Genomic DNA, 17,346 nt, shown 5'->3' with positions numbered 1-17,346 from the left:
GGAGTGGGCCCAGCAGAGACCAGAAGACCCGCCCAGCTGAGCCCAGCCCAAACTGATAACCCTCAACATTATAAGCTAAACCCATGGCTGTTGTTTCAAGCCATTAAATTTCAGCGGGGGCGGGGGGGGGGAGTAGTTTGTTACACAGCAAGTGCTAACTGATACACCCTTGGATTTTTTTTGTGTGTGCGTGTGTGTGTGGAAATCTTGGATCCTTATAGTAAATTCGTCCTTTTGTTTTTATTGAGCCACTTAAGTGAGTATCTTTTGCTGACAGCCCACGAATTTTCACGCTACTTGTGTAGGTGGCTTCCCGGGGGTTGGTGAGCTGGGCAGATGGGAGGCTGGTAATTGCAGAGAGGGGAGAAAAGCGGTCCCTGGGACCCTCAACGAGACGAGAACATCCCACGGGCAAATGGTCAGGAGGGAGGGAGTCTCGACTGGAGCCCCCGGTAACTTCCTCTTTTCCCCAGCCCCGGGATGCTCTTGCCGCCTTCCTGGCATCACCTCTTAGGCTGACAGACAGGTGCCCACTTTAGCAGCACATCCGCAGTCTTCGTCGGTGAATCCTACGACGGAGAGCGAGAAGTCGTCACCGTCATCGCCATCAGCGTGGCTGACGTTTATTGAAGGTTTACCACGCACCAGGCACGATTTGCAGCGCTTTGGTCCTCCTGCCTCGTGTAATCCACACACTCCCCCTCTGAGGTAGGTATTACCACTGTCCTTGTTTTACAGAGGTGGTTAAAGGACCCGCTCAAAGTTCCGCAAGCTAGCGGACGAATGGCAGAGCTGGGATGCACCCAAGTAGCCTGGCTTTGGGGCCCGCGGCCTTAGCGACAAGCGGCAGGGGTCTCTCTTGCCCTTGGTGGGTGCGGTCGACGTGTGTGGGGCTTCCCCTCAGTCTATACCCCTCTTTTCCGAGGGCTGCCCCTCCCCACCGAGAGGGTCAGGACAGCCATGCTTGTCCTCACGACCTCATCTCTGAGGCTGAAGCTGTTTTGGAAGAAGCTGGTTCCTTCTGGCTGACGTCAGCAGTGGTTTGCCATCATAGGTCTGGGCCAACATGGTAGGGGGACGGGAAGTGACTCCTCCCGCCCACTCACGGGGGCGGGGACTGGATCTCTCATCCTTCCCCTCTAAGAACGTGGTTTTGGATTTGGATCTGGGTTTGGTTCAGAGTCAGCCATCTGTCAGCTGTGCGTCCTTGGGCCAGCTGAGGAGTTTCTCTGAGCTTTGGTTTACTCATTTGGAAAATGAGGCCAAGAATGTACGCATCCCTCAGAGTAGCTGGGACTTGAAGGCTCCCGGGGCTTACGCAGGATGAGCTGACGGATGAGCATGATGCAGGGGTTCAGGGAGCAGCCTGGCCCTCCCCCACCCCTGCCTGGGACTCGCGGACTGGAGACCTGGCCCCGGCCTCTCCCAGCTGATCCACAAGGCCTTTGCAAACCACGTCAGCTCGCAGTGCACAAGCTACGGAGGCTTGTACTGTTGTGGCGGGAAGAGAGGCGGTGTAGGGTAGGGCGAGAACTAGGAGTGAGGCAGGGTTCTGGGTTCGAACCCCTCCTCTCCGGCTGCGGGGTCTGGGCCCAGCCACTCCTCCCCGAGCCTGGGTTTCCTCTTTGACACCCACAAGATCTTCTTTCCTATCCGTGACCCTCAACCCCATCCGCCGAGCTCTTGTGGAAATGAAATAGAATCATGTTTAGCAAGCACATAACCGTAAGGTATTACAGTATTGGGATCATAGCTAACACATCTAGGATTAGAATGCGAGTCAGACGTAAGTCAGATCCTGTCCCTCTTTGCTCGAAACCCTCCATTGCTCTCAGGTCACTAAGAACAAAAGCCAAGTCCTTGCCAGACATCCCCTGAGCCCTCCCTCCTTTGCTCAGTGTCTTTGCTCAGATGTCAGTTTCTCAGGGAGGACTTCACTTAGTTCAATTGCGCCCCCTCCCCACCCTGGCCTCGCCTCCTGGCCTTACCAAGGCAGACCAGCTCCAGAATCGTCTTCTGTCTCTTTGTTCCCTGGGGCTGGTCACCTCGGGCGGGTGCATCAGGGCTCAGTATCCTGAGTCTAAAGCTTCTTGGGACGAGGCTATCGGTTGGGCTTCTGTCTGGCTGCAGAGTGAGCTCTGTGTCTCGTGGGGGGCCGAGTGGACATCAGGAGGCGGACGGGGGTGAGGACAGGACATACCTTAGGCTCTGGACGATGGTGAAGCCCACACCTCCTATCAGCATCATGGCCCCCACATTTGCAGCCACCAGGAGGGCGACGGCAGCTCCCCCTGACACGGACAGAACGGGGTCTGGCTCGATGGGCTCAGCGTCTGTGGGTTCCACGTTGTCTTCTGGGGACCAAGAAGGGGTGAGACTGCACACCCCTGCCTCCCACCATGTCACCCCCTGAGTGTGTCTTCAGTCTGCCCCCTCCTCCCCACCCTCCGCTCTCCACCCCGGCCTCCCTCTGGCTCTTCTGCCCCTGTCTCTCCCCTCCCCCTGACCTCCCGGCCACACGGGGGCCAGAGGGTCTGTGGAAAGCTCAAATGTGTCCCTGTTCCTCCCCTGCTCGGAACCTTGCTGTGGCTTCCCAGGGAGCAAGCGTCTCTCATTTTGGCCTTCGAGGCCGTGCCAGCTGGCGAACCTCACCTCTCTCTCCCCTCCACCTTTATAACCCGGTCTCATTGGACTCTGCCCAATTTTCCGAGCTCACCTCTCTCTCCTACTTCCAGGCCTTTGTGACCCTAGAATGCTAGTCTACCCACCCACCACCTTGGCCTGGATGACTCCTATGTATCCTAGTACCAGCTCAGTTGTCCCCTCCTCCAGGAAGCCCTCCCTGACCCCCTTGCTGGATCAGGTGCCCCCTTGGGTCCCACATCCCTTCCCCCCACCTTGGCCTGGATACCAACTCAGTTGTCCCCTCCTCCAGGAAGCCCTCCCTGACCCCCTTGCTGGATCAGGTGCCCCCTTGGGTCCCACATCCCTTCCCCCCACCTTGGCCTGGATACCAGCTCAGTTGTCCCCTCCTCCAGGAAGCCCTCCCTGACCCCCTTGCTGGATAAGGTGCCCCCTTGGGTCCCACATCCCTTGGCTCCCCCACCCCAGCCTTGCCCACTCTGGTCACTACTGTCTGTGGACAGGGCTGCCTCCCACTGGTCTGTCCCCTCCTCCCCCCCACCTCCCCGCGCTCAAACATTACTGTCTGGGGAAAGGGCCAGGGCTGTCTCCATCACCAGAATGTCCCCAGCACCACCCAGCACGGGCCAGTCACATAGTAGGCGGGCCAATAAACATCTCCTGAAAAGCTGATGAATGACTAAGGGGGTCTTGGAAGTGCCGTCATTCTCAGTGAGCATAGCAGAGTCACCGGCTGCTGTAAGATTTAAACTTTTTTTCTCCCAACGAATCACCCCAAAACCAAATGCTGAAGCTCCTACTGGACCCTGAGAAGCTGGGAAGTAAGAGGTGGCTGGGACCCCGCCAAGCCAGGCTTTCCAGCCCCCGCCCTTTCCGTGCTCTGGACCTTTGCTCACGTGGATCCTGATGTCTAAGTACCTTCCCTGCTCCTCTGCTGACCAGGTCCTCTGTTTCATTCTCGCTCACCCGGAGCCACGTGTCCTCCGTGCATAAATACATGAAAAAGAATGTTCACGAGGATCGTGGCTATTTAAAGCACCTGCTTTTTTTTTTCTTTTTTTTTCTTTTTGAAGTGGGCTCCGCCCCCAGCTTGGGGCTTGAACTCATGACTCTTCCGATCAGGAGTCACGTGCTCCACCGACTGAGCCGGCCAGGCGCTAAACCACCTGTCTCTAACAGATGTTCTGCTGGCCTCGTTCACATGTTATTTCTGGCCCTGAAAACAGTCTTGCAGACAGTTACGAGTCACCCCGTCATACACAGGAGCAAAGGGAGACCTGCCCGGGGGGGGGTGGGGGTCCACGGACGGTAACAGTCACGAAATTAATAACATGGACAACGCTAGTTGTAGCAATGATATTAGCTCGTGTTTACTGAGCGCCCGCTGTTATGTTGGGCTGTTCACCTGCGTCCTCGCTGAAAGCTCACAAGTACGCTTTGGGGCGGGCAGTGGCATTTTCTCAATTTGCAGACGAGGACCCTGAGGCCCAGAGAAGTCAAGGCACTGGTCCAGAGTCACACAGCTGGAAGAGGGGGAGCCAGAATCTAAATGCCAAAGCCCCCGCTCGGGACCACTCATCGTCACCTGCATTTTGTCACGGGTGTGTGCTCAGACTCCGAGAGGTCAGGCTCACACAAGATCCTGAGCTGAGCTTTTGCTAAGAGCTCATCTCTTTCTTCTGTAAAATGGGCTCATGATCCCCACTCTGCCGGGCAAGATGGGGGGACAGGATGACACCTTGGCTACGAAGGGTCTCCGAGTGGGCTGCTCTGTGGTTGGCTCCAGGGAGCCAGGACAGCTGGCCACAGACCAGCAAGGGTGCAGAAGTCTGGGGTGGGGATGGGAGCGGGGGAGGGGGGGACTCACGTGGCAGCGAGATCGTCACAGGATCGGAGGGATACTCTCCCTGGCTGTTCTTGGCTGTGCACACATAGGTGCCCAGATGCCCCCAGGACAACCTCCGGATGATCAGCATGTTCCCAGTGTCGTAGGGCTCCCCGTCGAGGGTCCAGTGCAGCACGGGTGTGGGGGTGATGTAAGAGGCCAAACACTCCAGGATCACTGAGTAGTTGAGGTCACTCTGGATAACGCCCTGGACGGCACTGGGGAAGGTCAACAGCATCACCCCGCTGGAGCTGGCTATGCAAACGGAGAGCAAGGCCACGTGGGTGGAGACCCCTCAGAGAGGCTGAGCATTTCTTTTGTCCACACGGAGGCATCCATCCATCCATTCATTCATTCATCCGTCAATAAATGTGTTTGGAGTTCCTGATCTGTGCCCAGCGTCGCTCCAGACATAGGGAGTAGCAGACCTGTGGGTCCCCACCCCCCAGCCCCTCGCCCTCACCACTTCCCACTGCCAGCAAGGCACCTGTTGCCCGAGCGCTTTCCCTGTGGCTGCCAGGGCCCGCTGTGCCCGAGGAGAAAGCAGGCCAAAGTGTTGGGAAATGGACATACCCGGGGGCAGCCGGTATATAAATATCCCAGCTCCCCCGCCCTCGGCTGGACCGGGGTGAGGCCAGGGAGCTGGGAGGAGTGGCTGGATTCTGGATTCGTTTGAAAGCAGAGCCCACAGGATTTGCTGATGCCTTGGAGAGAGAGAGTGAGTGAGGAGTCGAGGAGGCCTCCAAGGCCCGGGGCCTGTGCCACTGGCTGCCGCGAATTCCTCTTTGCAGAGATGGGGCGCATGTGATCTTCACAATAGTTTTCTTTCCGTATTTTTTCCAGGTCAAAGACTCGAGGTCCAGGGGTTCTTAGGCCCAGGCTTCACGGTCAGAGAGAGAGAGGCACAACTAGTGTCTGAACCCGGCAAGTCTGATGTCGTGGTGAGTACTGGGAGCCTCCACGCTGAGCTGCTTTCCAATATCAATGCGATATGGTAAAGTGAAAAGAACGTCAGCTCAACCAAAGAACTCATGGAAGGCTTCCTGGAGGAGGTGGTGTCTGAGCTAAGCCTTGCAGGAGGAGAAAGAGCCCATCGGGTGTAGAGACAAGAATCAATGTAACAGCCGCCTGGGTGTGGCTCTTACCAGGAGCCAAGCACATTCTTCTTTTTTTTTTTTTTTTAAATTGTTTAATGTTTATTCACTTTTTGAGAGAGAGAGAGACACGGAGGCTGAACAGGGGAGGGGCCGAGAGAGAGGGAGACCCAGGCTCCAGGCTCTGAGCTCTCAGCACGGAGCCTGACGTGGGGCTCGAACTCACGAGCCGCGAGATCGTGACCTGAGCCGAAGTCGGACGCTTAACCAACCGACTGAGCCACCCGGGCGCCCCTGCCGTTACGCCATTGCTGGTGCCCAGCATCACCCAGGACAGAGAAGGCACCAAAAAAGGATCGGACGTGTGCTAACAATCAGCATCGGTTAAGTGTTTTGCTGAGTGGAAGGAAGTCCGAGCTTCTGTGTGAGGCCTTACAGGGCCCCTGCACGGTCAGCCCCGTGGACCGCTCGCTCTCTCTGCCTCCCCCCTAGCCGCACCGAAAAGCCAGCGGCCTCACAGGGCTCATGCCCTCTACACGGCTCGGCTCACGATTCCGCAGCCTTTCCAGATCTCTCTTTACCCCTCCAGCCTTGCCCAGGCTGTTCTCGCTGCCTGACAACTCGGTCCCTCTCGGGGCCCACTCACCCTTGCCTAGAAGCTGCTCTGTCGCACGCCTGCGTCCTCTGCCGGCTTCCAGCACTGTGTCCTCAGCTGTCACGTGTCTGATCATCAGGTCGCCTTGGGTGTCCCGCGTCTCCTGGCCGCTGGTGTGGCCGGGCCCCGGGAGGCCCTCGCGGGGGAAGAGCGTGGTTTCCGGCCGGGTCTTGTGCTCTCGGAACCAAGAAGTGGAGAGAGCGCCATTGAGGCTTCCGGGGACGGGCAGGGGGGCACGGGCTCCTGCGGTCAAGGGCTCTGGAGACGCAGAGGAGGGTGGCTCCAAGGAGACAGAGCAGGTGCAGGATGTGATCAGGATACCTTGGAGGAGGGGGGGAAGAGAGAGGAGAGAGCAGAGGGGGCAAATGGGACCAAGGGCGAGATGCTGCCCCAGCGGGTAGCCCTTCCTGATCTGGCGACAGTGAGTGTGGCACGCTGAGAGCTTGATAACTGTGGTGATGATAGGGACGATGTCGGAACGAAAGGGAACGTTCGCTGAGCACCTCCTATAAGCCAGATACTGCTCTGAGCGCCGAACACGTACTATCTCACTTACTCCTTCCGTCGACCCCCGCAAAGCGCACATCGCCCAGGGTAACCGTGCAGATCTGTTGTCTCCCCTTCTCCGCCCTGCTCTGCTCCCCGAGACGCTGACTCCCCTGAGCTGCCTCGTCGGGTCCCCTTGTCTTTTGCTTCCGGTTGGCCTCTGCCGGTGCGAGTGACGGCTCCCTCCCTGTTCCGTGGACGTGGGGCGGCTGTGTCCCTCCACTAAGGCTGCCGTCGTGTGGCCCTGTCTATGCGCCACTGTCTTTGGGTCTTGGGGTCTGCTGGTCTTCTCGTGGCTTCTAGCACACGGGAGGTAACAGCTTCTGCTGTGGCCAGCCTCAGGGTGCTGCACGATCCCAGGAGGGGTTGCCTCTACCCTGCTTCTACCTCCGCAGAGCCTCCCTTTACTAACCTCCTCGCCCATTACTCCTTTTGAGAAGACCATCTTCCCGCCTCAACCCTGAGTAACACAACTGCCACACCCCCGGTAGGAGTGAGGAAATGGAAGCTCAGAGAACTGGAGACCATTGTCCAGGATGTCCTAGGTGGTACACAGCAGGGCTGTGATCCACAGGCAGTCAACAATCTTCTTTTTAAAAAAATTTTTTTTTAAATATTTATCTTCATTTATTTATTTATTTTTTATTTATTTTTAATTTTTTTTAACGTTTATTTATTTTTGAGACAGAGAGAGACAGAGCATGAACGGGGGAGGGTCAGAGAGAGAGGGAGACACAGAATCCGAAGCAGGCTCCGGGCTCCGAGCCGTCAGCACAGAGCCCGACGCGGGGCTCGAACTCACGGACCGCGAGATCACGACCTGAGCCGAAGTTGGACGCTTAACCGACTGAGCCACCCAGGCGCCCCTCAACATTCTTCTTTTTAATGTTCATTTATTTTTGAGAGAGAGAGAGAGGAAAAAGGGGGGGGGTAGGGTGAGAGAGAGAGGGAGACATACCGGGAAAAATTATTTGCAACGGATCTCACAGACCAAGAGCTCATTTCACTAATATGTAAAAAGCTCCGAGATCTCAATAAGCGAAAATATCAGCAACCCAACAGAAGCTTATACAAAGGATGTGGGCGGGCAAATCCATAGGAAAGAAAATTCAAATGTCTCTTGACCTAGGGAAAACGTTCAGCCGTGCTCATAGTAAGAGAAACGCAAATTAAAACACACGGAGGTAACACTCTTCACCGATCAGGTTGGCAAAGATCCAAAAGGTCGATGATGTGGCATGTTGATGGGGCTGAGGGCAATGGGAAAGAACGTCTTATGCGTGGCTCATATAACCCCGTGCGGAGGACATGGGCTTTTCAGATTGAAAATTCCCATATCCTTTGACCCTGAGATTAAAGATCAGGGAATGTGTTCTATGGATTAACCTTCCCCAGTATAAAATGACTTCTGGGCAGGGTCATTTGCCACATCTTAGTTTTAATGGCTAAAGATTGGAAATATCCGAGTGGCCGTCCATGGGGAACCGATCTAATAAATTATGCTCCATTCACACGGTGGAACAAGACAGCTGTACGAAAAGGTGGGGAAGGTCTCTGGAACGCCATGAACTAAGAGGGAGAGATCGCCAAAGTAAGCAGTTAAGATAGAAAGGCAGGTGGCTGGGGCACCTGGGTGGCTCAGTCGGTTAAGCGTCCGACTTCAGCTCAGGTCACGATCTCACGGTCTGTGAGTTCGAGCCCTGCGTCGGGCTCTGGGCTGATGATGGCCCAGAGCCTGGAGCCTGCTTCCGATTCTGTGTCTCCCTCTCTCTCTGACCCTCCCCCGTTCATGCTCTGCCTCTCTCTGTCTCAAAAATAAAAAAACGTTAAAAAAAAAAAAAAAAAAAAAAGGCAGGCGGCTGGACGGTTCTTACGGTATGCTAACTTTGGTGTAAAAACGGGAGAAAAGTAAATCTGTAATATTTGCATCTCTTATAAACATATAAAGAAACTCTGGAAGGATGCACAAAGACAGTGGCTACCTGTGTGTGCCAGTAGGGGGGAGGGGGACCTTTTATATCCCTTTTATATATCTTTGAGATTTGAACCATGGGCGTGTATAAGCCATTCAACAAAATTAAGTAAAATTTGAATAAAGGAAATAAGAGAGCATAAACTATGTTCTCAGTAGTCTTTCACACACACACACACACACACACACACACCCCAGAATGCAGGCTCCAGAACTGGGCTGCCAGCATGGGGCACCTGGGTGGCTCAGTTGGTTAAGTGACTGACTTTGGCTCAGGTCATGAGCTCATGGTTCATGAGTTCGAGCCTCGCGTCAGGCCGTGTGCTGACGGCTCAGAGCCTGGAGCTGCTTTGGATTGTGTCTCCCTCTCTCTCTGTCCCTCCCCTGCTCATGCTCTGTCTCTCTCTGTCTCTCAAAAATAAATAAATGTTAAAAACAATTTTAAAAAGCAGTATAATGAGTGGGAACCTTTTAAGGATCCGAAACGCCCCCTTACAGAACACAGGTGAAAGCATCAGCTCTCTTCCTGAATGAGAAGTGATGGCAAGGGTTGGAACAACTCCTCGGGCAGCATCATGGGAAACAAACAATGCTGTGCTCCGTAAGCGGCTGTGAGAGGTCAGCCGTCCGGGATCAGTCGGCACAGTGCCAGGGCCCGGGCCAGATTCTCCCAGCCATTTCCTCACCGGTCCCCTCAACAGCCCTGAGGTCAGCACTAGTCTGTTTTACCGGCAGGGAAACTGAGGCACCGTGAGTTTCGGTCTCAGACCCAAGGTCATAAGTGGCCAGCCGGGAGTTGTCCCACTATAGCGCCTTCTGGGTGGGTGATGGGCCTACTGCCCGCTTCGTACCTCCACTGATTTCATGTCTGAGTCGGCTGCTGGTAGGACTTTTCTGTTCCCCTGCTTGTAAGCCTTCCATGGCTCCCCAGCGCCCTCAGGACACAGGGCAGATACCCTCGCCTGGCACCCTCCTACACCTCCGTGCCCCTCTCGCCGTCTTCCCTCATTCTCTGCGTCGGAGAGACTGAACTCCGGGCAGTGGCTCGGGCCTCCGGGCCTTTGCACGTGCTGGTCTCCCTTCCTAGAATGCTGTTCCCCCTAACTCTTTATCTAGCGGTGATTCCAGTTTCTGCTCAGGTACCCCTCTTCTGGAGCCTTCCCTGACCCTCAGGCATGCTTGGTAATAGATACTACAGTGTCTGGGCAGGGACCTCAATAGATGGAGTGAGGCCTTGCTCTTTGCTGCAAAGTGACAGGAATAAAGTGTTCTACCCAAAGACCTAGGTGTCGCTTTTTCTTTCCTTCCTTCCTTCCTTCCTTCCTTCCTTCCTTCCTTCCTTCCTTCCTCCCTCCCTCCCTCCCTCCCTCCCTTCCTTCTTTCTTCCTTTCTGTTATTTTTGAGAGAGAAAGACAGCACAAGTGGGGGAGGGGCAGAGAGAGGGAGAGAGAGACAATCTGTGTGGAGCCTGATGGGTGCTCGAACCCAGGAACCTTGAGATCATGACCTGGGCCAAAGTCAGATGCTTAACCTAAGGAGCCACCCAGGCCCCTCAGGGTGCTTTTCTATCTCTAGGGAAACAATTTGCATTCTTCTCCTTTTACGAATCACAGGGCACAGGGATGCGATTTGCATAACAGGTGCCACATTTTTTCTGAGCTCTCATTTTGATTCTGACAGCTTTGGGAGGTCCTTCCCTGGCCACCCCCTCCCCAGCTTCAGGCCTGGGCCCTCGTCTTTGGAGACTCTCCCTGGGAGTGTCCTCTCCCTGTCCCCAACCCTTGGGTGAAGCCACCGTCTCTTTCGCACCTGTTAGAAGCAGCCTCTTCCAGGCAGGACTGTGGCTGGGGCCGGCGTCCAGAAGACACCTCATGCCGCGTTCTGTCTGGCGGCCGCCGAGGGGAGGTCGCCCCGTCTGGAGTGCGGCCTCCCTAGACGGACAGGCGGGTTAAGTTCTCAGCCTTGGCCCCGCCCCCGTCCTGGCCACGGCCCCGCCCCCTTCCCCGGGCTCCCGCGTTGGGCTGGAAATTCACCTCCCAGATCCGTGCCCTGTGCCCTTCGCTAGCACTGGGTTAGTGGTGGTGGTGGGTGGGGAGCACGCAGGGGCAGGATTCTGGGAGAAGGGACTCTGGGGCTTTGTTCCCCTCCCTCTCTGCGCACCCCGCCCCCCCCAACCCTGGGAGAATGATGAAGATGAAGGGTGGGGCAGGATTGTCCCGCCTCTGCTACTTCACATCAGAGGAGAGAAATGGCTAAAGGTCATCAGGTAAGAGGTAGTGGGGAGGAGGAGGGGGGGCTCTTGCTTGCCTCCTGACTTTGCTCCAGCCTCCGGGACCGTCAGCTCCGAGCCTCCACTTTTCTCCTCTCTGAAATGGGGATGTTGGTCATCGAGGGGCCTCAGAGTCGGTGGGGCCAATGGACATCAGATACCCCTCAGAGTGCCTGGCATGTAGTAGGTGTTCAATAAATCGGCAGTAGCTGTTACAATAATGCTAAGTATTGCCGTTGGTATCCAGGATGTCCTGGGGGCATGCTGGGAAGCCCTTTCTCAGGGCCTTGCTCATACTACATCCGGAATTTTGGCTTCTGGAAGGATAAGCCACAAAAGCTCCTTTCTCTCAAGTTTTTGACCCATTCTTTTCTTAATAATTGTATCACTCAAACTAATAGCTGCTGTTTACTGAACACCTACCATATGCCGGGCACAGCCCTTGCCCTTTAAGGCTTCTTGTCTGCCTGAATCCTCATTAGCAACCTCGAGGGCTCAGTGTGAGCATCCTCACTTTCCAGGGGCGCACAGAGGCTAAGTAACCCACCCAGCCTGACACAGCTATTCAACATGGCGTCTGTCGGTTCTCGGACGGGGCCACCTCAGGGCCTTAGCACTAGCCGCTCCCTTTTCTTAGCGTCTTACACAGATCAGTTCAAGTCTGACTGTATCTTATTGTTCCCATCTCAAATCAAATATGAACCCCTCAAAAGGACCCTCCCACATGCCTGCTGCAAGTCTGGCCTCGCTTCTTGCCAGCAAGGCGCCCTGTTTTGTTTTCTTTCCAACATTTGCCCGCTCGTTTATCTCCCGTCTCCCCTCTCCCACGCCTTCCGGGTCTAGAATGTCAGGAGGGTAGGGATTTTGTCTGAATTGTGCCTGGCTGTGTCCACAGCGTCTAGAACAGTGCCTGGGGTATCATGGGTGCTCACTAATTTTTTCTTTTTTGAGTGAATGAGCGAATGAGTGTAACGGGTGTGTTGGAATTTGAACTCCGATCTGACTCAGCAGCTCGTGCCTTTCCCTCCCCGAGAGGTCCAGATTCTACTCTGGGGCAAAGTTTCACTCCCTGGTCTTTAAAAAGAGTCATTATCAGGTGACTTGGTTATATCTTTATGGGCATTGGCCGTACTGCCTTTTTTTCATGGTTTTTGTGAAGGCCTGCTGGGGTGATTAGCCAGGCCAGGGGACTACCAGTGTGTGATGAGCAAATATTTGCAACACAGTCAATAGCCATCTGTGGATGAGGAGTCTGTCGTTTCAGCCTGTCCAGCTTTCAGGGTAATAGCGCCTGGAGTTTCCTTTGAAAACCAGCCTTCTCCTGGTTCCGGGGAGAGGAAGCCCGGGTGTGGTTAATCAGAGCACTTCATCCTCCAACCACAGTGACTGGGGGAGGGCTGGACACGTGACTGAAGTGTAACCGACAAGGAGAAGGAGAAGAAGGAGAAGGAGAAGATGACGACGACGACAACGGCAGAGGAGGAGGACGAGAAGAAGGAGAAGGTGGCAATTCACCTTTATGGAATTTCTCTCCCCAAAACCCAGCGTCCCAGTCTAAGTAGGAGAAACACTTAGCCAAACCTAAATTGAGGGACATTCTACAAAATAGCCTGCATTCCTTCCGGTGGCCACAGCCGAGAACTTGTTCGCAAAGGAGACTCAGGAGATGTGAGAACTAAATGCAGTGTGGGATCTGGGATCGGATCCCGGGAACAGAAGAAGGACATTAGTGGAAACGTTGGTGAAATCTGAATAACGTCTAGAGTTAAAACAAACAAACAAACAAACAAGTCCCACTCGGAGGAGACAGTCACGACAATTTCCAGCATTTACCGAGAACTTGACTCTGAGTGGGGCACAGTACGGGCAGGTGTCGCCACTCTCCCGGTACAGAGGAGGAAAGCGAGGCACAGAGAATGTAGCCGACTTATCCGGGGCCGCGCAGCTCGTAGATGGCTGGGCAGACCCAGGCTCCGGGCTCTGGAGCCCATGATCTTAAACCTTATATACACCTTTGGGCCTCCTAACATCCATAGGTGTTAGATATTCTTTCCGTTTCTTTCCGAAACAGAGATACAACTGATGTGGTTAAATACTTTGTCCAAGGCCAGACTCTCCTAAGTCACACTCACCCCAAGTGGGTCTCACTTCCTCCCATCCTTGGACAGTGAGTTCCCTGAGACACAAAGGTCCTGTTTTCCCGGCTTCTTGAGCCCTTGTGACATCATTCGCCTCTCCTGTTGTGTGTTCTGTGTTGTGTGTGCCAAGAGGCCCCCCCCGTCCTGCCAGGGGCTAGGGCTGGATGGTGGGGGGACGTCTTACTCCACATGTTTTGTGCTTCCGTGGAAGGACTGTTCAGAGGCAACCCGAGCTCCCTCCAGGGGGTTTGGAAATATCTGCCTACCTTTGGGTTGTCACAGGGCCTGAGGACAGAAGGGTGTTGACGCGTACCGGACTAAACAGCCTGCGAGAATATGCAGCACTGTCCTTTATGGCAGAGACTCGTGTCGCCTAAAATGCCAGTAGAGCCCCAGTTAGAAACCTGGAGTTGGAATAAGGCTCCGGCTTTTGTCCTCCCGTCCCTGTTAGGCTGATGAGCCTGGGAGAGGAAACGGAGCTTTGTGTGGTTCGGACCCAATCCCTCCGTTTTTTATTTTATTTTATTTTATTTTTAAATGGTTATTTATTTTTGAGAGAGAGAGCACAAACAGGGGAGGGGCAGAGAGAGAGAGGGAGACACAGAATCCGAAGCAGGCTCCAGGCTCTGAGCTGTCGGCACAGAGCCCGACGCGGGGCTTGAACCCACGAGCCGGGAGATCATGACCTGAGCCGAAGTCGGACGCTTAACTGATTTGAAGTCTCCCCTCCAGTTGCCGGCAGAAAAGAGGATGTCTTTTGCAGAGTATCTGGAGCTTCTCCTGCAAAGCAGGCAGGAAAGACCAGATACGGGTTTCCCCCTGGATGTCGGAGGCTGCAGACAAAATGTCTCAGGGGTTTTAGATTGTGGATTCATTCGCTCAAGCCTTCCTTCTAACGATCTGCCTTTCCGTGCTACCGAGGCTGGGAAGCTAAAACCACGCTGCCTCACTTCCCTCGAAGCCAGGGCTCTGCCAGTCTGACCCACTGCATGAGATCCGGAAAGGGGAAGCGAAATGGTGGCCATGCTTCTGTTTCTGCCACGGATTTCGACAAGCACCATCAGGTAGAGGCTGTGTCTTTTTCTGGGGCATCAGCAGGAACTGGCTTCGTGCATTTGGAGGGGCTCTTATCTGTGTGCATCTAGCAAGCGTGGTCTGGTTCTGGAGCCGACAACTCCGTAGTGGAGCAGAAATGTGAGTTCCCGCATTTCTATGCTGGGGGAGGTAGCAGCTTCTCCAGCGGGTCAGTTCTGTGGCTTCAGAACTGGGGGGAGCTGGTGGGGGGGCGCTGATGGAATCGGCTTCCTTTTCCTTCCCATCAGAGAGCACCCAGCTGTCTTCCCCTGGGGTGGGTCTGTCTCCTTGAGCCTCTCAGAGTGGGAACCAACCCAATCTGAAATCAGATGCACAAGAAGGTCGCAGCACCAGACCTAGCCTCCCAACATTTAGAAAGTACAGGTTGCGGGGGCATCTGGGGGGGCTCAGTCGGTCGAGCATCCGACTCTTGATTTCGGCTCAGATCGTGATCTGGGGGTTGTGGGATCTGAGCTGCGCGTGGAGCCTGCTCAGGGTGCTCTCCCTCCTCCCCCTGCTCCTCCTCTGCTCTCTCTTTGTCTCTCTAAAATAAAAGAAAAAGAAAATAAGATGCATGAGCCTTTCCCACGTGAAAGCAATTTTCTCACGTTCCTGTTTCCGTCACAGCCCACAGAAGGGTAGGAGGGAAATACAAATTCAAGTGACACAACACTGTTTGTTTCAATAAACAGGTCAAGCAGCGTTATGATGTTCCTTTTTTTTTTTTTTTCTAGCTCCACGAGGGTGGCCGAAGAGAGACGTGACAATGAAAATTCCCAAGTCTTTGCACCTTTCAGGAAAAGAGAGCGTCGGCGTAGGTCGTACTAGCAAGGGCAGCAGGTCATTAGTTAAGACAACCAGTCCAGAGTTGGGAGGTCTTAGGGACTAACGTGTGGTCCCTGCCCCCCCATTCCTATGTTGAACCCCCAAATTCCAATGCGACCATACTGAAGACAGGACCTTGAAAGAGGCGATTAATGTTAACTGGGGTCGTAAGGGTGGAGCCCTAATCCGATAGGACTGGAGCCCTCGTAAGAAGACCAGACGACACCAGGGATATGTGCACACGGGGCAAAGGCCGTGTGAGGACGTAGCGCGATGTTGCCTATCTACCAGCCAAAGAGGGGCTTCAGGAGAGACCAACGCTGCCAGTACTGACCTTGGACTTCCAGCCTGAGAAAAAAGATTTCTGATGTTTAAGCCACCAAGTATATCAGGTAATATCGTGTTGTGGGAGCTCTAGCAAACTAATACGGGAGGTGACAGGTGGCTGTCGGAGGATGAAGCCACACCAGTCTTTGAAGTCTAGGGGTCTTATAAATAAGACTCCTTTGTCAGAAATACATTCACAAGGACGGTTTCATGAGGGAGGGAGGGAGGCTCTGCTTTTCTGAAGGTGCAGGAGAAGTCGGAATATATTCTCTTTCTCGCATTCCTGAGGTCTTTGTTAACCCGCAGTCAGAACAGTCAAGAGTTTCCAGGCAAGGTCTCAAACTTTCACGATGCAAAGGAAGTATGAGTGCTAGGATTTAGGGGGAAAGTTTTCCATTAGCAATAATCGTGCCTCAGACAAACCGTTGGCTAGGTTACTGCCACTGTGGAAAGTTGTGAATAATAGGACTGTTAATAAATACACACAAGGCGTGCAACGTTTTTCACCCACCAAGGTAAAGAAACAAAGCAGGGCAGAAAAATAAAAATTTTGGCTTGAGTTGTTCCAGGCCGGCTTTGAACCTGGGCCATCTTTTGGACTTACTAGCCTGTCACTTTATATCCCGTTTGGAGGTTAACGGTGATATTCCACAAGCCCAAATTTTGGAAAATATCTACATCTTCACAACTGCCTCCCCTCTCAGGGAGCTGCGTTTGAAAAATTCTTGTCTTCTTGCAAAGTTGAGGAGTCTACAATGACGACAACTCCAGCGTTCAAACCTTACTGGGGGGGTGGCAGGTGGGGGTGGGGTGGGGATGGGCTTCTTCCCCTTAAATGTCCATCTTGTATTTTAAAACATTTCCATGGACATTCCATCTTGCCACCTGTGCCCCCGCTCCTCGCGCTGTCCCCTGCTCAACCGAGCCTGGGCTACGATCATGTGAGAAAACCAGCCTTCAAAAACATCAGTTTGGATGCTTCTGGCTGCAGAAGTTGGGTGCCCCAACCCAAAACGGTTGGAAACTCGGACACGCACTACTGGATGTAGCGGGCATTCCAATGGCGGCGCAGTTCCTGGGCTGGTTAACACGGTGGGTCAGCGATGGCCCTGAAACCCCGGGTTCTGCGTCTCCCTTCCCAGCTCTCAGCGAACTGAACCACGAGGCCAACTCCCCACGCAGACCAAGATAACTACCACGTGCACCAACCACGTCAGCGGAAGACCATTCCCAGGTCTCTTCAAGAGCCAGTAAGATATTTCCCATCAGCCCCCCCCACAGACTTCCTCTCCCTCGGCATTGGCCAGAACCAGGTCACATGACCGGTCCTGGGAATGGGAGCATCTGATTGGCTCAGCCTTTGGCCAATCAGGATTTGTCCCTTTTAAGCCGGCTTCGGTCTTGAAGCTCTGGCCCAGAGGAGGAGGAAAGGAGCCTTCCCGCTGCCCTGGGGCTCGTTTGGCAATCAGGGCGCGGGGTGGTGGGTGCCGCCGAGGCTCCCCAACTGCCTCTGCCAGTCTCCCAACCTTGCAGCATCTGAGAGGGGCCTCCGGCCCCCCAAGCCCAGTTCACAGCCTCTCTCCCCAGCCTCATGCTCTTCTGTCCGCCTTCCCTAACCCCGAAAAGCAGCCTCATGGAGACATCTAGCTGGGGAGGCGGGGACTGGCGCCTCCCGCCCACAGCCACGGGAATGAGCCCTCCTGAAAGTGGGTCTTTTACCCCCAAACACGCCTTCGGTTGAGTTCACTGCAGCTTCGCCCCTCATCCTCACGAAAACTCACGAGAGGCCCCGAGGCAGCGCTGTCCAGGTAAGCGGCCCCCAACTGCTGACACACAGGCGTCCTCGTAACTTTGCAAGCCACGGATTTTCCGCGCGGTTTGTTACCCAGCGGTCGATGCACCCCGATACGAGGACACC

The 17,346-nt window shown here is 54.5% G+C and overlaps 1 protein-coding gene across 1 annotated transcript; it reads right to left on the bottom strand.

Moving 5' to 3' along the window:
- Window positions 1-203: 203 nt before the first annotated feature.
- Window positions 204-11,636, bottom strand: IGSF23 (immunoglobulin superfamily member 23). Its single transcript, XM_030297351.1, has 7 exons — window positions 11,622-11,636; window positions 10,829-10,971; window positions 10,605-10,726; window positions 6,269-6,598; window positions 4,511-4,783; window positions 2,201-2,354; window positions 204-569 (listed from the first exon to the last, which is right to left on the bottom strand). The coding sequence occupies exons 1-7, from the start codon at window positions 11,634-11,636 to the stop codon at window positions 536-538; spliced, it is 1,071 nt and encodes a 356-aa protein (XP_030153211.1). The 3' UTR covers window positions 204-535.
- Window positions 11,637-17,346: the final 5,710 nt, after the last annotated feature.

Source organism: Lynx canadensis, chromosome E2, assembly GCF_007474595.2.
Source record: "Lynx canadensis isolate LIC74 chromosome E2, mLynCan4.pri.v2, whole genome shotgun sequence".
NCBI lineage: Eukaryota > Metazoa > Chordata > Mammalia > Carnivora > Felidae > Lynx > Lynx canadensis.
Note: the sequence above shows the minus strand (reverse complement) of the source record. Positions and strands in the feature narration are given on the sequence as shown.

Coding starts and splice junctions, on each gene's coding strand:
- IGSF23 (XM_030297351.1), bottom strand. Junction 2,355..4,510: donor TGTGACGATCTCGCTGCCAC/GTGAGTCCCCCC, acceptor CTTGGTCCCCAG/AAGACAACGTGGAACCCACA. Junction 570..2,200: donor ACCATCGTCCAGAGCCTAAG/GTATGTCCTGTC, acceptor TCTCCGTCGTAG/GATTCACCGACGAAGACTGC.